Source organism: Neolamprologus brichardi, chromosome 7, assembly GCF_056152115.1.
Source record: "Neolamprologus brichardi isolate AB-2024 chromosome 7, ASM5615211v1, whole genome shotgun sequence".
NCBI lineage: Eukaryota > Metazoa > Chordata > Actinopteri > Cichliformes > Cichlidae > Neolamprologus > Neolamprologus brichardi.
In genome coordinates this window covers 46,286,327-46,305,741 of record NC_142110.1, presented here as the reverse complement: position 1 = coordinate 46,305,741, position 19,415 = coordinate 46,286,327, and the positions used below count along the sequence as shown (strand labels likewise).

Sequence of the window (19,415 nt, the reverse complement as noted above, 5' to 3'; positions counted from 1 at the left end):
TTCTGTGTACACGCTTTCTGCTGACTTGTTACTTTTGCAGCAACAGTCTTTCGTTCCGCTTGCAACACTGAACTGGAGCACTTAGCAGTCAGCTATTTCCCACTTTTCATTTCAGTTTTGGAGCAGGCTTCTTTCTCTCTTTATTTGACTTTTTTTAATGTATTTTTTAAATAAGTCTGTCCTTTCTGATCTTCCTCTTTCTTTTGTTTTTCACTTCTTTTTTTAAATACAATGCTAATCACAGCTTGTACTATCAAGCTGAAGAAGAGACGTTTTAAGTGACAAAAGTGAAAGCAACACACCAGTGCACTGAAGTCATTTGATAATAAATGATAGATTTCTCTCATGTGGTTCACTTTTTCATAAGACTCTACTGATCACAACATGAGCACAATAGGATACCAAGCCTGTTACTCTAAGGTTTCTTTACATGCATCCTGTTTTGCAGGCCTGTTTAAAAACATTTCAGGGCCTCACTGTTGTCCATAAATGCTGCAGCTTGAGTTTGTGACTGCTATTAGTGAGACGGCATAGATGGAAAAAACAAAAGTGACAAGCAACTTCCCCTGCCCTGGGTCACTGACTGCCTTTGAATTGCAGTGCCTGCTTGTTTATTGGGTTTCAGCTGAGAATGACTGGCATCCTGCCTCTTCCTGTACTGTTATATGTGCATGTGTGAACCCACCAAGAGTCCTAGAAACATGGGATGCCTTTCCCCTTCATCTGCAATTGCTTTCATCATGAGCGCTCACTTATCAGATAGGACAGGTTGAAATAAAGCTAATCAAAGGCCCATAAACGGATGAATGGATGTCTGAGCGCTTTTATGTGTTAGTGTGATCAAAACTACATGTTAAAGGGAGGAGATGATAAGAGTGGGGGACACTACTGAAGTTCATCATGAGTTGCCAAGTTTTTCTGCTTCTGGAGCTTCCCTCCCATCTTTGATATTTCAGCGAGATTCCCTGCAGTTCACATGCTAGTGTCCCTCGCATTTCCGTTTTTAAAAAATTTCCTCAGGGGGAGAAAGCCTTGTTTGTTTACTCCATATTATAACTGGCTGTGTGCCGTATTTCTCATTGCCCTCCACACTGTCTGTTTCTATTCCTGCTTGATTTGCGCCTTCCCCAATGCTGCAGAAGGTTTTTGTAACTGAGCCACATAACTATATTTAAATTTATGGCTCTTGATGATAAAATTATAGTCTTTAACAGAAGGCTTTGCCACAAGTCTGAAAACTCAAGCGGTTTAACAAATTCCAAACATTTTCTGCTGTTACAATAGTAGATGTGAAGAATTGTGCATCCTTTGCTGGAGGGTGAACTCTGTAAATGCTTGTATTTGTATGTGGATCACACAAGCATGTGAGGCTATTATAACTAACTAGGTCATTGTGATGAGACTACTGTTCATCTAAACTATATATAGTGCTAAAATGAAAATGATGAAGAGGCTGTTTTCTCTCTGTAGCCTGAATGCACAATGATTTTCCTCAGCAGACTAACAGAGAATTCTCCAAGCCCACTCATCCCTCTTTAATTCACTTACACAGTAAATTAGACTCTTGATACACTCTTAAAGGGAAGATCATGATGATAGAGGGGAAATGAAGTGCTGGTGATTCAGCAATTCATTACATTTTTGTAGAGTATTTTGTGATTCAAGTAAACATCTTTGTTGTGTGGTGATTTCATGTGCACATGTGCTGCCTTTTTACTTTTATTAGTGGTGATTATCTCATACTGTTTAGACATGAAAATGTAATCTATGAAGGTTATGTTTAATGCAGCATCACTTCATTCCTTAACCAGTCTTCAAGGGTAAATGTGGTGCCCTGAGATACATCTGTTTTACGGGTAACTACCACAGTGGTGGTTTTGAGTACGTTGGCAGGTGTTTTGTATGTCTGGATTCTCCGTGTGGTAGCATCCCCACTGTGCAAGATGAATCTTTACAGCTGTGTAGTTGAGCTCAAAATGAAGGACTTGTTGGAAGACGTGCAGATTATCAGCTCGAGAAGTACTGAATAAAGTACTGCAGAAGTAGGAAGGTCAAGAAAATACCTGTGATGAGGCTGCTGTGATCCCATCGCCAGGGGATCTCTGTTTTTAACTCATCCAGGCACAGGACTGGCGAGCTTATGCCACAGTAAGTTCACAGGAATAGCTGGTAATCCTCTAGAATTAATCAAACTTGCATACCGTAATTACCTAATCAGGTCTGCACACAAACTGTGCTTGATGTCAAAGTCAGATTTGTTGTTTTATGGGTTATAAGCTATGAAACATTCTGGTTTTAACGTTATCCATTAATTATTTAACCCTGTAAATGATACTTTAAATCTCTAGTTTTCACATTCAGGTCTCTGTGAGTGAGTCTTGAGAAGTGAGCGGATAAAGCAGACCGTTTTTGTTACTGTATTCTCATCTTTTTTTAGAGTTAATGCATTTTGCAGTGTTTGTTGGTTTGGCAGTTTTTCTTATTTTTACCCATCACTAAGATTTTCAAGATCCAAGGCTGCTGATGGCTTTAACAGGCCTCAGTCTGGCTCTCTTTGTTGGTTTCTGGAAATTACCTTTTCTTCTTCTTGGCTTTTCTTAAAGCTGTGGTAACAGCACTGTCACCACACTAGTAAAACCGTAAAGGGTTACTGCCATAGTCAGAGCAAAATACTGCCCTACACTGGAGCTCAGCTCAGAAGACCATAAGCAGAAGAATTTGTTCTTATTCGAGCACCACAGCAGTCTTTATATGCAAACCTTGGATCGTTATCGCGGACACTGGAGTCAAGATCGGGTTTCGTGTCATGTTTCATTCCACAGGCTCTCAGTTTCAGCCGTGTCCTTGACAGTTCTTTGCGTGTGTGATGTGGAAAAAGTACAAGAAAATGCTCTACAGAGCTTTCAGTGTAAATCGGCTGTTTTGAAATGCTAACAAAATTGTGATTATCAATTTTTTCTTAGCCTATATAACTTTGAACTGTCTCAACAGTTGAGACAGTTCAAGCTTGTGCCATGAAGGGTCGCGGCACAGATGTGTGCAGTTGGATGTTTATTGTTCTGTTGTGTCTGTGGTGGTGTTACAAATATAGATATGGAAAACAACTTAAATACCCAAAAAACCTGATCCAAAAAAAAAAAATTCTAGCATGTTTGTGTAGGTAATCCTTGTGGCCTTATACTTCGGTTTGGCAGATTGACTTCCTAAGGCGAACACCACATCAGATGGTCTAGTTGCGTCATTTTTCTTAAGATAACCACTATGATTATAAAAACATAATAACGTTAATTATAAAGGCCTTTAAACTTATCACAATTATCCACTTACAGTTCTGCAGTGATTGTCATTGCAGACCTGTTGTTCCAGACCTGCAGCTTCAGTGTTTTCCGTTCTGTGAATTTAAGCTTCCTTCCTTCCTTGCTTCGTCCTCCACCCTCCTGCTGTGATGTGGGCTTTTCTTTCGCTGTTCCTTCCATTATCTAGTCTTCATAAAGTGTTCTGTATTAATTGACATGATCTGATGGCACATGAAAAGGAGCGCCCAGCTATGGAAACAGCTTCACTGTAACAACAACAGTGCTCGATTCTTACTGTAGCCAAATTATGGTGAGACATTACAAGCAGAAACTGTGTAAAGTCCATAAATACTCACAGAAATGTGCAAAAAGGCTACTTAGTCAGACTTTATCTGTGCTAAATTGGAAACCTGTCGCTGACAAGGGCTTCAGACTTAATCTGTTATAGTTTCTGTGTTGTTGTCTGAAAAGGCACTCAGGTAATGAAGTTCTTTCATCTTATTGTCTCGCACCTTTTCCTCATTTTTCCTGTCAACAGTTACGTTTATGATGTTTTAATGATTTCCCCCCCCCCCTCTCTGTTTTCAGACTGCCAAAGGCTACATCCTTTTGTTTGATGTGCTTGGTGGAGGGGATGACAAGTACCTCTATGAGCCCGTCTATCCAAAGTGAGTGTGCCACACATTCAGACTACTTTTAAAGAGCTATCAAATCATTGTTTGATAAATGTGTTTAAGATCCCCATTAGTATCAAAGAGAGCTATTAACATTGCGTGCTTGACGACAAGCCTACCTTGTGATTGACATTTTGCTGCGGTTTAAGCAGCATCACTCCATTTGTGTCTCTGGGTACACAGAAAGAGGAACAGTGGGAATTTTGTGGGCTTGTCTACAGTCTGTTGACACAGAAAAGAAAAGGGAACAACAGCAGCGCTCACAACAAATAGAAGCTGGGGGAAAAAAATTAAGATCAAAAGACACTCATGAGAAACACAAATGAACATCTGCACAACTGTGCTAGGTGTTTTTGGCAGATCCACCCCTCACTCTTCATAACAGGTTTGCAGTAACAGAAGTATGAGCCACGAGCCATGAGTACTACTTGACATGGCTCGACTCGTTTTTGTGGGGTTTTCATTAGGTGGTAGTACCTTGTACCAGGTAAAAACTACAATCGGAGAGCCTCTCCTTCAATGAAAAAGCTGTACCTTGCTTCTTCAAGCATCATGTTATAAAGGCCACAGCTGTGAGTTTAAAGGCAAACAGTTTGTGTTTCAGGTTTGCACCCTTCAGTTTCACTTTTGTTTAGCAAGTCGTTGGAGTGTTTTTTAAGGCATGTCAGTGTCTTCCATGCAAACTAGGCGCTACCAAATCAGTCGCAAGGACATTATCAGTACATCATCATATACCTCTGTGTGACCAGCAAGTACCCTCCTGCAACCACTCTGCAACTGGTTGAGAAATACACTGTGTAAGCTGGTGTTTACCAGGAGGACTAACCTTTCTCTTGATTTTACAGTCAGTACTTTCATCCTTTATATACATATGCAGTGATTAGTTGAACATTGTCCAGGGCCCAGATTGCACTCGTTACCTCTTCTGTCAGTGATGTTTGCCTCGCTAAACTGCTGTGTCTCCATCACCTGTGTCTACATATACAGTCAACCATAAGAGAGAGAACAGGAAACGCTGCCTTGAAGTAAAACTCTTAACTTATTCACTCTGGCAACTGCAGTTGCCAGTTTAATCTTTTACTGTGTCTGTGATGCAGACTTTGACAGTGAAAGGTGGTTATGTAATGTTATGGGTGTGGTATCATTATGACTATCAACATGTGTGGGGGGAGGACAGCAGTAGCAGGTATACAGGTGCAGTTTACTAGAAAACACTCTGTTTGCTCATGATTGCATTTGCAGGCGGTGAAATTATAGCTGCAGTTTCTCGGAGGATTAGAAATATTCAGAGCACATTCAGATTTTTCATTTATTTATTTTTTGCAGCATTTAGCTTTTTATAACTGTGAAAAAAACATGTTTTCTTTTTTTTGCCATGAAGTGTTGATTAATAGGACCATAAGATAATTTAAACATTCAAAGTCTAAAACACAATAAAATATCCATGAAGTTTAGCAAAGTGAATACTTTTCCGTTTGCTTAGGGATGTTTGCTCTCTTCTCCCATGGTTGTTCACCATATAAAGCATTTGTTTGATTGAAATGCGTCTCAAAGCGTGCATTTCACATTCCTTTAGAGCGCACCAGCAGCGTTTGAGCAAGTTGGGACATATTCAGTGTTCATTGTCAGCTCTGTGACTTTGTAATTTTAGCATTTCACTGGGTTTACTTTCATGTAACTAGGAGTAAAATGTGTGTTTGGAATGATGTGGTTGCACAGAGGAAGCCCTCGTGTGAAGGTGACCCCTGGTTTTAAGGAGGAGCAATGTGCACCCGCTCTCTCTCTGGAGATGAAGAAGCCTGTGGATCTGGAGGCCCCCATCACCAGGTAGGTGCTCTCTCATACCTACTTTCTTTCTGTTGTGTCTACCTGTCTGCCTCAGCCTCACGCAGGCATCAGCTCACTCCCTCTCGGTCTTTGATGTGTCATCAAGCTCACATTTACACAGGCAAATTCTCCTGCACAAACACACACACTCAAGGTTTACTCACACTCTGTCTCCATTCAAGCACTCCCTGTAAACTCTTAACAATGTTTATGGCCACCCCTTGAGCTTAGCTTCATCATTATCTGTTTATATTTCAATGTAAATAACTCTTTCTTGAACCTACAAATATTGACCTGGGTCTAAATGTTCTTGTTACTTTCAAAACAGTGATTTAAAATGTCATAAATTAAACACAGGCAGGATAGCTTCCATAAAAGCTGCACAACAGAATCAGAATCACTGTTGTTCTGTGTGAGCGCTAACTATAGTGTTGCATTTGAAACATTTTAAAGATTTAAGCTGTGCACAAATGCTTCTCAAGTAGTTTATCAGCAGCTATTTAAAGATTAAAACATTTTTTTAACAAATGTAGCTCTTTGTGTATATGTGAAAGCCATTTGGCTCACGGGAATGGCTCGAAAACCTCTCTTCTTCTGATGGAAAGACAGTGTTGGCAGTGAGAGACAGCTCAGGTGCAAAGAGAAGCTGAAGTCCTCTGATGTGGATTTTTAATGGCAGAGGCCCACAGAGAGGAAATGCTTGAACTGGCAAAAATGAATGAGAGGGAGGAGAGAGTGACAGATGAGCTAACTGATTAAAGCAAAGAAGTAACATTTGCCTGAAACATAATTAATTCAAATCAGACTCTTATGTTTTCTGGATAGTTTGTATTCAGATCATCACAAGCTGTTTTAAAGATGCAAATTGTCTGATGAGAATCCATCATTATTTTTTTTGTTTTGTTTTTTCCATTATAGGTTTGATGACTGTGCTTTCTCTCCAGATGTAACGTTTCTATTTTGCCTGTTGCATTTTAACGAGTGTGAACTGTTTTTATTCCATTAATTAGGTTTTTTAATTATGAAACTTCAGTGACCAAAGCACATGATTTCAGAATTGTTACTGTAAAAGCTTTTAGTATATATTAATGAAATGGCCAGCACATTTAGAGTACTGGGCAAAACACTTGGGGGAAATGGGTGCTGTGATTGTTTAAAACAAGTTCAAAAATGTGGTTTGTAGAGTTCTCCTCAGACTGAATGTCAGTATTTGGTGTGACCTCCTTTATTCTTCAACGTGTCTGATCTCTCTTAGTCAAGCTTTCTTGTAATTTCTTTAAGTTGTCTTCAGGAATTGTTCTCCAGGCTTCTTGAAGGACATTCAAATCTCTTCTTTGGATGTTGGCTGCCTTTTTGTTCTGTTCTCTGTCAAGATGGCCTGACACTACTTCAGTAATCTTAAGATCTGGGCTCTGGGGAGGCCAACCTATGACTTACAATGATCCACAGTGTGGGTTTGTTTTTTTTGTTTTTTTTTCCATTTAAGTATGTTTTTACATATGAACAGTTGCTAATCAGAAGCATTCCAGATGGTAATTGCATGGTGGATCAATATCTGATGGTATTTTTCTTTGTTTATAATTCTATCAATTTAGACTAAATCTCCAACAGCACTGACTGAAATGCAGCCCCAAACCATGACTGAGCCGCCAGGCTTTACAGATGCCTGTAGATGCACTCTCTCCTGACCTCATCTGTAAATATTGGTGATGATCTGAACCAAAAAATTTCAAATTAGGATTAATCACCCAAAAAAGACCTGGTGCCATTCATTTTCAGTTCATGTCCAGTTCTTATGTAACTTGGCATACTTCAGCCTTTCTTCCTGTTTCTCTTTCTTAAGAATGTTTTCCTGGTAGCCACCCATTTCCAATGAGGCTTCAGTGAATAGTAGATGGACCAACCAAAGGGCACGTTCTGCAAACCACTTCAAGATATGCCAACTTTGCGGTTAATGGCACTTGCAAATTCTCTTGTTGGTGGAAAAATGAGATTTTATGCATGTCAACTTGTTAAAATCTAAAATGAGTTCTTTGCTCAGTTGTTTGTGGAGAAACAACACTGGTTTATCCTCTCAGTTAGAGGTCATTTATGCTTAAATGATAGGTCAGTGTTGAGCGGCTTAATGAACAACAACAAATAAAGGAACATTCCTGTAAAACTGGTCAGGTAAGGAGTGGACTGAAAATGAGTGAAAAAGCAGCCAATGTAAAAAGAACTTTGATCTTCAGAAATCGCAGAGAAATATTGCTCAAGACTATTTTCCAAAATGTATAGTTAGTGTAGCTCCCTGGACACACAAAGTGAGGGGAGGCACTAGAACGATGGAGCCAGTCTAATACAATTGCTTTCTTCTCTATGGTGGTTTGAGTTTTGTGTTGTTTTAGTTTCTGTCTTTGTTCCAGCTATAACCCACATGTCCTGGAGCTTGACGTGTTTGACGTTTAATGAGTGACAAGAACTTTTACTGTTTCTTTTTGTCCGCCTTTTTATTTTTGTTTGTATTGTTCCGTGTTCATCTGCCATTTCTCCTCCTCTGTCTGTGCTCGACAGAGATTACGGGGTAGTCATCTGAATTCGAGCGCTCTGTTGGCATTTCACAGGCACAGCTTGATTGTGCAGGAGATGAGTGGGTGTCTCCTGCTGCGTGAAGCTGCAGTAAAAGACGTTGCCTCCTCCACAGTGTCAGTCCACTGTGCTTAGAGCCTTTGCTTCCCTTCATTTTTCCACTTGCTCACTCTCGGCTGTTGTCGTCGTGCCTTCCTCGGTGTTAAACCTCTTACACCCCCCCCCCCCCCCCCCCTTTTTTTTTTTTTTTTTTTTAGGGATACAATGAAGTACTTTACCCACACAAACACACTGTTGTTTGTTCTCTTGTGTGTTAAAAGATAGGGAGACTTGGCACTAGCAGCTACATGGCCTCATCACAGCTGCCCAGTAAAACTTTCAGTCTTCACACGGGGCACAGCTGGATGATGAATAGCCCACTGTTTTCTGTCTTGTTATGTTGTTTCTACCCTGCCTACCTAGCTTCTCCCCCCCGCTTTCTTTTCTTTTTTTTTCCCTGTTCCTTTGATTAATATTTAATTTTTTTTTAAAAAAAAACTTCTTCCCACTAGCCTGCAGTCCCTCCAGGAGGATTTGCTGGTGTGTACCGCAGACGGTTATCTCCATGTGCTGCATTGGGATGGGCTCGGCAACAATGGACGCAAGGCCATCTGCCTTACTACAATCCCCTTCTCATTGGACCTGCAGTCTGCTCGAGGTTAGAAGATCAATGCACTCTGCTCAAATACAACAGAGTAACATTAAAACAAAATCAGCCTACAGTAGTTTTTCTCTGTTTTTCTCCTCCCTGTGTATTTAGGTGGCCCTTCTCTGGACCTGGAGGGGGTTCATATCCGCTATATGGAGTACTGTGTGACCCTGGATGGCTTCGCTGTCGTACTGAGTGACGGACGCCTGGGCTTTATCACCCCACTGAGCAACACCATCACTGCAGACGTAAGGATGCTCACAGACACGCACTGGTCACGTTAAAGCACACAGACGGTCAAAACAGTTGAATTAGTCATTTTCCACAACGTCGTAATAATCGTAGTCGAGACATTGTGCGCAGTTGGCCCTTTGTTTATGTGCAGTACACAGCAGGAGACGGTTTGTGTCAGATCTGTTCTCACTGCTCAAACTATGTTTGGTTTAAGCGAGGGTGCTGCAGGCCGGTCACATGCCATCCACCCGTCCGCAGTGAATTCTTGAATAATTACCTGCTCTATTTTCACATGGGCAAAATCACATTACACAGATGTTATAGTAGGGAGCTGGCAGCGTAAGGGCCATTAAATGTCCAAGACGACAGAGTCAGACCTTTGCTTTCTCACATAGCGTTCCACTCAGAAATGCTCAAGGCTGCAGTGCATGTGTGAAAACTGCTGTTGTTATGGCATTAAATAGCCAATTTATTATTACAGGACACCTGACACCACGATGATGGGAACACTATAAGCCCTATTTCATGCAGCCAAATCACTAACAGCATAATGATTTCTCTGTTTTGTGAAGATAACCATGCTTTTTATTCTGCAAATAAATTGAGTGCTCTGGTTGGCTTTTAGTAGACTAGAACAGCTTGTTTCAGGATATAAAGTTCAGAATTTCTTTTTTTTTTGTAGTTTTGATTCTGTAGCTTTTCAATCAGACAGTCACTATGTGATTGAAGTACACACTTTCAGCTTCAATTCAAAGGGTTTTACGAAACCTTTATATTGACTATTTAGCAATTATGGCCATTTTTTTAATACACATTTACACATTCAAGTTTATTGGACAAACTAGCGTAATTTTAAATAGAGGTTGTGTTATTACTTGGATGAAAATCATTTTCAGTCAATGACTGCCTAAAGTCTCAAAAACATGGACATAGAAAGTGTTGTTTGCTCCCTGGAGATGCTCTGCTTGGCCTTTTCTGCAGTCACCTTCAGGTGTTTGTGAAGCTCCCTGCGTTTAGTTTTATCTTCAGTAACTGAAAAGCTGCTATACTCGAGTAAGATCAGGTGACAGACTTGGCCATTGAAGAATATCCCATTTCTTTGCCTTAACTTTTACAGTATTCTTTGGGTCATTATCCATGTGCACTGTGAAGCTTTGTCTGTTTTGCAGCATTTGGCTGAATCTGAGCAGAGAGTATAGCCATGTACACTTCAGAGTTCTTCCTGCTACTTCTATAAACCTTCTTACATCATCAATAAATACTAGTGAGCCCGCTCCACTGGCTCCCATACATGCTGTAACACTGTAGCCACCACATTTAAAATGATGTGAGCTGATGGATCACCATCTCACACTCTTCTCTCCTTTGTCTGCTTTGTTTTGAATAAGAACCTGTTTTTAAAACTGCTTTTCAGTCAATTGTCCAATTTATTATGAGCCTCTGAAAAGCTGAAACTGTATAAAAACGCCTCTAATTTTGAACAAATGCAAAATTTCTGTGAAACTTTTTGAATTAAAGCTTAAAATCTGCACTTTAATTACATATTGATTGTGGTGGTGATGTACAGAGGCAAAGCAACAAAAGGTGTGTCTGCTTATGGACCTAATTTGTTTGTGTGGAAAGTTTTAAATACCATTTATTTTTATCATGTTATTTATTTATTTATTTTCCAAGATACACATTTTTAATAGTGGCACAAATTAGTCCCTTCCTGATTTACTGTCAGAAACTCCGATATACTTGCTTTTTCACCATGCAGGAGATGCACAGCAGTACTTCCAGAGAGCAATTATGAACACTAATAATGCAACATGTTCAAGTACACACAAAGCCAGAACAAAATGTTATTAATAATATTGCGGTAATGACTCAGTTGCAGAGCTTGTGGCTTTTAGTGTTCTTGGCACGGTGAAGACCGTAATGACCATCAGGAAAAACATTTTCTTGCATCTCAGTTTACCGTTAATATTTTGGCTGGAAAATAGACAGTGGGTGTTGATTTTTAACATCAAGACATAAATGTCAGATACAAATTGTGACCAATCGAGGGATGATGCGCTTCACACTCAGATTTGTTATCTTTTCGTTTTTTTGACAGTCGGCAGCATTTTACTGTTACCTGTTATTCAAGAAGGCTTCTTGTGTGTGTCCAGCAGTTGCAGGGTGTCTGGGCAGCGGATGTGACTGATGGCACCTGTGTGGCTGTCAACAACAAGTACAGGCTGATGGCCTTTGGCTGCGCCAGGTACATGTCTCTGCAAACGTCTCCCTCTCTCGCCGTCTCCCTACATCGTTTACAGGGCAGTGCTGGAAAGCGATCTTGGGTGTGTTTGTTGAATGTGTGTGTGTGTGTGTGTGTGTGGTACAGAGAGGTTGTTGTCAGTGTGGTGTGTGTGTGTGTCCAGTGTGAGAATCTGTCAGTTTTTGTTTGCTGAGGCTAACTAGTGTGTACTCGTCAGGAACTCCTCACGCAGTGCAATAACGCCAGGTTGGCAGGAATTTCTCTCCATGCTGCTTCCTTCTCCCCTTTACCATGTTTCGGACACTATTTTCTACACTGTTTTGTACTTTATTTTTCAAAAGATTGGAAATGTATAAAGTACAAATGTTTTACTAAAGTCTTTACATATTTGAAAACAAGCTTAAGCAAAATATCGTCAGGGAGCAACTGCAGACATCCGATTTTTAAGCATCTGTGTTTAATGGCATTCACATACAGTACAGATGCTGAGCTTGTGTTGCTGTTTTAATTGTTTTCATGTATGTTTGTCTCATATTAACGTGCAAAGAGATGCACAAACATGCTGGGGGAAGCTCTCAGCACAGAATTGTAGCTAGGCCGTGACGTTTCATGCAGTTCCTCTCATCTTACACAACATGTTAGGCTGGTTGAAATACGTGTGTTGTCATTGCAGCGGCTCGGTGCTGGTGTACATGATCGACACCACAACAGGATCGATGCAGCTCTCCCACAAACTGGAGCTCACTCCAAAACACTACCCAGGTATCCTCATTTTACCCTCAATTCTTGTGTCTTGCTTTTTCACTCCTTTTTCAACTTAGCTTAGCTCTACTTAGCATCCTTTTACAGGATGTAATGTACATTCCTTCAGCTTTCTGTCTTTCTCTTTGTGTATCTGATATCCTGCATCACTTTTGTTGGATTTGTGGTCCACAGCCATAGCTCACCCTAGTGGCTGAACTGCCTTATAGACCCATGGCTGTTTAAACAATGAAAATGGCTGGTGTCTTCCTCTTGCTTTGTAGTTAAGAGCTTAGCGTAAAGACACCTTACTTTAAACTCCCGCAGAGTTTGAGGCAAGGTGTGTCATGCAATTCTCCTCCTCTTTGATTAAATAGCAGCTCAATTCCTGTAATATTATCCCAGTTGCATCACATTCTACAAACTAAGCCCTCATTAGGTTACCATTAGGTAATATCATTCTGATTTTATATAAATGTTTTTATCTACAAGGGCCAAATGTGGCACAGTTTTACCTGCAGTGGCCTTTCTGCACATTCAGTCGACTGTCATTACATGTTTGTTAAAATCCCAATGAATCTAGGAAAGCACAAAGTGTTTGTGCAGAATCAACAGTTTTGCTCTTTTGATGTCACCCAATGTGATGCCATTCACAGATTTTGCTCCTCATTACGTAAAAAATGAAAACAACAGAACTTGGTGCATAAGTAAAATAGAAAAAGAAAAAGTCCAATACAACAGTAAAACAGAAATGTTGTAATTTCTGTGCATTCTTTGCCTTTTCAGACATCTACAACAAGACGGGCCCTGTCAAACTAATCTGCTGGTCACCTGACTGCAGCGTTGTCATGGTTACGTGGGAGTGCGGCGGCCTGTCGCTGTGGAGCGTCTTCGGAGCTCACCTCATCTGCACTCTGGGAGAGGACTTCATGTGAGTGAAGGCACAGATGCGGCCCTGCTACATTCATACAGCGTGTTCGTTTGTAAGGACTTTTGTGTGTGTTTACTCCCTTTAGACATCGATCTGATGGTACCAAGAAAGACCCCCTTAAAATCAGCTCTATGGTATGTAGACGTTTGTTTTAAGAGTGAAAAAATCAAAATAAAAGTCTTTATTTGTAATAGAGGTGAAAACTTTTTTTTTTGTATGCTGAATCTTGCACTTTGCCCCCTTTCTAGAGCTGGGGTGCAGAAGGCTACCACCTATGGGTGCTCCCTCACAAACAGGAGAGGAGAAGACAAGAGGAGCAGGAGCAGGATGTGGAGATGGTTGCACCTCCTAACTCCAGCGCTTTGCAGGCTGGCATACTGCAGTTCCACTTCATTAAGAGCGCGCTCACAGTCAACCCCTGCACGGTGAGAAGATGCACGGTGCTGATGGAAGCATCACCGCACACACGCGCCATGCCCTGCATTTATGCTCGGTTTGCTCCTTTCTTGGCTTTCGCAGAGTAACCAGGAGCAGGTGTTACTCCACGGTGAAGACCGCCTCTACCTGACCTGCGGTGACCCCACACAGATCCATAGCAACTCTGACACACGCCCACACACACACTTACACCCGCGCGACGGCAGCCCACTGCACCCGCCCCCCAACCCCGACTCCTCTCTCTCTCAGGGACTCAGCACTTTACTCGGACACAAGCACTGGCACGTGGTCCAGGTAAGGATGTGCTTCCTCCTGCTGCTCTGCAAACTTCCTGTATGTCATTATCAAGAATAAGTTAGTGCACAGAAACTGCAGTCATTTCTGGATTATGAAAGACGGACGCAAATAAACTGAGTAACCTGTAACTTGTGTCTGTCAAGTTCAGTAAATCTAAAATTTAGCTCATTGTCTTTTTGTCTTTTTTTTATTTTATTTTATTGAATTGTATTTGTCCTCTAGATTCACAGCACATACCTAGAGAGCAACTGGCCTATACGGGTAAGTGTGTGTGTGTGTTTGACTTTAATGTGGATCTCAGTGATGTTTGATAAATAGATGCACGCATTCAGTTTTTATAAAGTAAGCTTGTTTTATATGCAGAAGAAGATAAATATGAAGTATAGTCCTCTTTTTATGTGGAAAGTTTTGGCTTGGTTGCCTCTGGCCTCCAAAGCTCATTTTTATATGATGTAATGCTCTATAAACAAGCTCAACTTAACTTTAAAAAAATGTCATCACACTGGTAGCAAAACCGGTGAAAGCTGTTTTTAGTTTTATGGAGTTGCTCGTTTTCTGTGTCAACACTTGAAATTGGTCTGTGTATGTTTGTAAAGTTTGCAGCCATAGACACAGCTGGCCAGTGCATGGCTGTAGCAGGGAGGCGAGGCTTTGCACACTACTCCTTGTTTACAAGGAAATGGAAGCTGTTTGGGAATATCACTCAGGTATGTTGACACCTTAATAGATGACTTTGGTGCAGTGATCAATAGGCGGTCAATGACGGAAGAATCTCATCTGAGCTCTAAGATACTCTTATTTTGTCCACATGTTGAAAATACTGCCACTGTAACAAAGACAAATGTGCCAGGAATAACTTGTAACTTCATTTTTTTATTTTTGTGAATATGAATACACACCTAGCCATGCAGTCTGTCTTCACAAGCATTTGTGAGAGAATGGGTCGTCCTAAAGAGTTCACTGAATTTCATTGTGGGGCTGTAATAGGATGCCACTGATGTAATAAGCCAGTTTGTGACATGTTACATGTTAGGTGTTACTGAAAGGTGGAAGCATTTAGGAACCACAGCAACTCAACCACAAAGTGACAGACCACATGAAGTCATAGCGCAGGGTCGCTAAGTGCTGCCTAGACGCATAGTGTGTAAAAGTCACTCTGCTGACTCAATAACTGCAGAGCTGCAAACCTCCTCGGGCATTAGCACAAAAACTGTGTGTCAGGTGCTTCACAGTGTGGGTTTCCAGATCCAGACAGCTTCTATAAGTGTGTTTATAGGTGGCTCAGTATTTTTGTCCATATATTGTTTGTGTGTATGTGCGTGGGGAAAGCTATTCCATGCAAAAGCTCTAAAAATGCAGTTGAAAATAAAATTAGAATAACAGTCTGTTTAAAAAATGAATTTGTGCACAAAAGTGTTTTTGTTGGACAGTACCTGATAAATGTGTTGTTGCTTTTTTCTGCAGGAGCAGAACATGACAGTCACAGGAGGTCTGGCTTGGTGGAATGACTTTGTGGTGGTGGCCTGTTACAATTTTATAGACCAGCAGGAGCAGGTGAGACTGAAGCACGACCTATAATACCACCGTGTCAAAAATCCCTTTGGTTTTTTTGTCTAATCTAATGCCTGTCTTTAATTTTGATGTCTCGTCTGTGGTCTCTCTGTAGTTGAGACTCTATCAACGCTCATCCAACCTGGACAATGCCTTTGCTTCAGTTACTAAGCTACATTCTGACACTCTGCTGCTCAATGTCTTCAGAGACATGGTCATACTCTTCAGAGCCGACTGCTCCATCTGCCTTTATAGTATAGAGAGGAAGAACGACAGGTGGGCTTCTATACACACACGACTCCAGTCTTTACATCACAAATTAACCATTTTCTGAGAAGAACCTCATCTGTTGGTGTTACGCTGGGCAGGTTTTATCCAGCTCCCGAACAAATCAGTTTTTGTGCCAGTGACCGTTATGGATGGAGGGCCTTATGTTGTTGGGTCCTGCTTTCAGCTGTTCATTCATCACTTTTCATGAAGGTCATATATCTGGAACGTCTTGAGGGAATTCCCACAGATTTGATACGTCGGTTTATTTGGATTTCAGAATTTGTTTGTTTGGAATACAGTGGTCAGAGTCAAGGTTGCTCGGCTCTTATTCAGGAAATTATATGTGAGTCTTAACAAGATTTTATAAAAATGTCAAATATGATAAAAATCATTCTTACAAATGAAACAAAAAACTATAATGAATGATTCTTGAGATGTTGTTTTCCTGTGACCACTTCATGACTGCCAGCCTTGAACTGGTTAAACAGAAAAATCCTTTTAATGTGAAGCTGTCACAGTAGAAAATGTAGAATCGTTGTATGGTTTTCAGCTCTTTTCTTTGCATTCTTGGATTATTTTCTTTCCCGTGCATTAGTCTTCTTTCATTAAGCTCCTGATTATTATTATCATTCCAGTCCAAACCCGACAGCCAGTGTGGAGCTGCTGCAGGAGGTGTCGATGTCCCGTTACATCCCTCATCCAGCCCTTGTGGTGTCTGTCACTCTCACGTCTGTGCGCACTGAGACTGGCATCACATTAAAAGCCCCGCAGCAGGTAGTGCAGGAACACAGTAGCATACAGCAACTGCCAATCTGTAACTACAGGTGTTTTAATAATGCCGTGTGTGTGTGTGTGTGTGTCAGGCCTGCATGGCAGAGAGCATTATGTTAAATCTGGCTGGCCAGTTGATCATGCTACAGCGGGACCGTTCAGGACCGCAAGTACGAGAGAAAGACACGGCTGCTGTCAACAAGAAGCTGGTGAGTTCACACTGATATCTTTGCATGCAAAATGTTCTAATAATACTGATGTCCGTGCAAACAGAAATCAGACCTCACACCACTAAAACTGAATTTTAAATTTTAGACATCCCCTCATAACAGCTTTGCTTTTTTCCACTAGCTCCCATTTTGTCCCCCTGTCGTGTTGGCCCAGTGTGTGGAGAATGTTTGGACCACCTGTCGATCCAACAAGAAAAAGCGCCATCTGCTGGAGGCTCTTTGGTTGTCCTGTGGAGAAGCGGGCATGAAAGTGTGGCTGCCACTTTTCCCCCGAGACCATCGCAAACCCCACTCCTTCCTCTCCAGACGCATAATGCTGCCCTTCCACATCAACATCTACCCTTTGGCCGTGCTGTTCGAGGATGCCCTCGTACTGGGGGCAACCAATGAGACTGTGCTCTACGACGGGATGCAGGGATCCTCAGAGCCACTGGAGGCACTGTTTCCCTACTGCACAGTAGAGAGGACCTCACAGATCTACCTCCACCACATACTGAGACAGCTGCTGGTTCGCAACCTGGGTGAACAGGTACTTGGAGCAACTTGGCTCAACATATCTGCTTATTTTTATAAGGGTTTTGCTTTGCTTGGAGTAGTTTTGACTACATTATTTGTAAGCGATAACACAGGTCCATACTATAATCACATTAGCCTCATAATGTTCTTACCCTGAGCAAAAAAACCCTCAAAATCCAAGTCTGAAGAAACTGAGATACTTGTCGCCAAAGAGGAAGCCAGAAAAGGTGTAACTTTCCCAGGTGTTTACTCTGGAGTGACGATGGAGAGGGAAACAAAGAAAAGAAATGAGGCTTCCAGCTGTGCATTTTTAAGAGCAGATAAGGCTATTTAAGATGAGATATTTGATACTGGAATACTTTTAAATGAAAAGGTTAAACCCTACTTTTTTCAGTTTGCAATTTTGTTTAGGAAAACTTTAAGTAAAGACCAAAAGGCACTGATCACAATGATGATGATGATGATGATCAGGGCATGATGATGACAAAGCCCTGAGAAACTTTCTTTTCAAATTTGTATGAATTTGTTTGAATTACCAAGAAATTCCGGTATGAAAATATTGATAGTCAGTGAAACGGTCGTGCGTGCGATGTTAGTATATGAGAGAATTTATTCCTTTCTTTACTGTTTCCTTTCAAGGCTTTGATGCTGGCTCAGTCATGTGCCTCCCTCCCCTACTTCCCCCATGTCATGGAGCTGATGGTTCATGTAGTGCTGGAAGAAGAGGCAACGTCGCGGGAGCCCATACCCGACCCGCTGCTTCCCACCGTTGCAAAGTTCATCACAGAGTTCCCCCTGTTCCTCCAGACCATCGTCCACTGCGCCAGGAAGACTGAGTACGCCCTGTGGAACTACCTGTTTGCAGCCGTGGGAAACCCCAAAGATCTGTTTGAGGAGTGTCTCATGGCTCAGGATCTGGACACAGCGGCCTCCTATTTGATTATACTGCAGGTAACGAGCGGAGTCAACAGCTCATGTTACCACGTTCTGCATGCCCCACTTCAGTTAACTTTATAATGGCAGAGATTATTTGCATTTTCACCCTTGAAAATCTTTGGAAAACCAGAGTCTAATTTATTTTTCCAAGATCCTTAAAAAAATCCTCAAAGTCTCAGGCGTTCCTCTTTTTCTCCTCCTCCATAAAGAATATGGAGGTTCCAGCAGTGAGCAGACAGCACGCCACTCTTCTCTTCAACACGGCTCTCGAGCAGGGCAAGTGGGACCTCTGCCGGCACATGATCAGATTCCTCAAAGCCATTGGTTCAGGGGAGATGGAGACTCCGCCCCCAACACCCACTACTCAGGTGAGGAGCTGAAAATGTTACAGGAAGACAGTGACTGTCAGTCTGTCTGGCTTCAAGCAAGGGCACCAACCTCGTATGGTTTTATCTTTATTCTGTCTTAAATTCACTGACTGTACTTTAATTCTCTTTTATTGTCTCTTCCTGTTTTATTTATTTGTTTTATTCTGTGTTATTGCACAGCTCTTTCTGACTACATGCCCATGAAAAGCGCTTTTTATAAACTTCAAACATGTTTCTGTGTTCAGGAACCCAGCTCAACTGGAGGTTTCGAGTTCTTTAGAAATCGCAGCATCAGCTTGTCTCAGTCGGCCGACTCGGTCACCACAGGAAAGTTCAACCTGCAGAAGACCTTCAGTATGCCTTCTGGATCGTCTGCTAAAGGGTATCTGCACATTATTTTGCATAAAAGTGGACACTAGTACTGCAGTTTGTTCAGAATGTGCTCTTCTCATCTAACTATTCCTGTCTTTTCCCTCTGTTGCATCCTCCCGCCAGTCGGGATGTGGAGTGTGCAGAGAACATGTATATCGACATGATGCTGTGGCGCCACGCCCGTCGCCTCCTGGAGCAGGTGCGCCTTCGTGATCTGGGATGCTTTTCCGCACAGCTGGGCTTCGAACTCATCGGCTGGTTATGTCGCGAGCGAAACCGCGTGGCCCGAGTTGATGATTTTGTGTCGGCGCTGAAGAAGCTCCATAAGGACTTCCTCTGGCCATTCCCTGTCATTCCTGTGGGAAACCTCAGCTCACCACTGAAGAATGGACGGTGCCGTACAGGTGAGTGAAGAACAGGAAAGTTTACAGAGAAATCAATTATTACTTTAAATGTTTAAAGGTG

At 41.7% G+C, this 19,415-nt stretch overlaps 1 protein-coding gene across 2 annotated transcripts in view; it reads left to right on the top strand.

The window, feature by feature from the left end:
* Nucleotides 1-19,415, top strand: part of ric1 (RIC1 homolog, RAB6A GEF complex partner 1) — a 41,277-nt gene that overhangs the window by 17,709 nt on the left and 4,153 nt on the right. For both annotated transcript variants that reach the window (XM_006788924.2, XM_087843715.1), the window contains exons 3-23: nucleotides 3,885-3,964; nucleotides 5,690-5,797; nucleotides 8,917-9,062; nucleotides 9,165-9,301; nucleotides 11,441-11,532; nucleotides 12,203-12,291; nucleotides 13,057-13,201; nucleotides 13,287-13,335; nucleotides 13,450-13,626; nucleotides 13,721-13,933; nucleotides 14,159-14,197; nucleotides 14,533-14,643; nucleotides 15,401-15,490; nucleotides 15,603-15,763; nucleotides 16,393-16,531; nucleotides 16,621-16,737; nucleotides 16,880-17,287; nucleotides 17,914-18,225; nucleotides 18,420-18,578; nucleotides 18,824-18,960; nucleotides 19,074-19,354. In XM_006788924.2, the coding sequence (XP_006788987.2) occupies nucleotides 3,885-3,964; nucleotides 5,690-5,797; nucleotides 8,917-9,062; nucleotides 9,165-9,301; nucleotides 11,441-11,532; nucleotides 12,203-12,291; nucleotides 13,057-13,201; nucleotides 13,287-13,335; nucleotides 13,450-13,626; nucleotides 13,721-13,933; nucleotides 14,159-14,197; nucleotides 14,533-14,643; nucleotides 15,401-15,490; nucleotides 15,603-15,763; nucleotides 16,393-16,531; nucleotides 16,621-16,737; nucleotides 16,880-17,287; nucleotides 17,914-18,225; nucleotides 18,420-18,578; nucleotides 18,824-18,960; nucleotides 19,074-19,354 (3,190 nt within the window). The remainder of the gene's footprint in view (nucleotides 1-3,884; nucleotides 3,965-5,689; nucleotides 5,798-8,916; nucleotides 9,063-9,164; nucleotides 9,302-11,440; nucleotides 11,533-12,202; nucleotides 12,292-13,056; nucleotides 13,202-13,286; nucleotides 13,336-13,449; nucleotides 13,627-13,720; nucleotides 13,934-14,158; nucleotides 14,198-14,532; nucleotides 14,644-15,400; nucleotides 15,491-15,602; nucleotides 15,764-16,392; nucleotides 16,532-16,620; nucleotides 16,738-16,879; nucleotides 17,288-17,913; nucleotides 18,226-18,419; nucleotides 18,579-18,823; nucleotides 18,961-19,073; nucleotides 19,355-19,415) is intronic.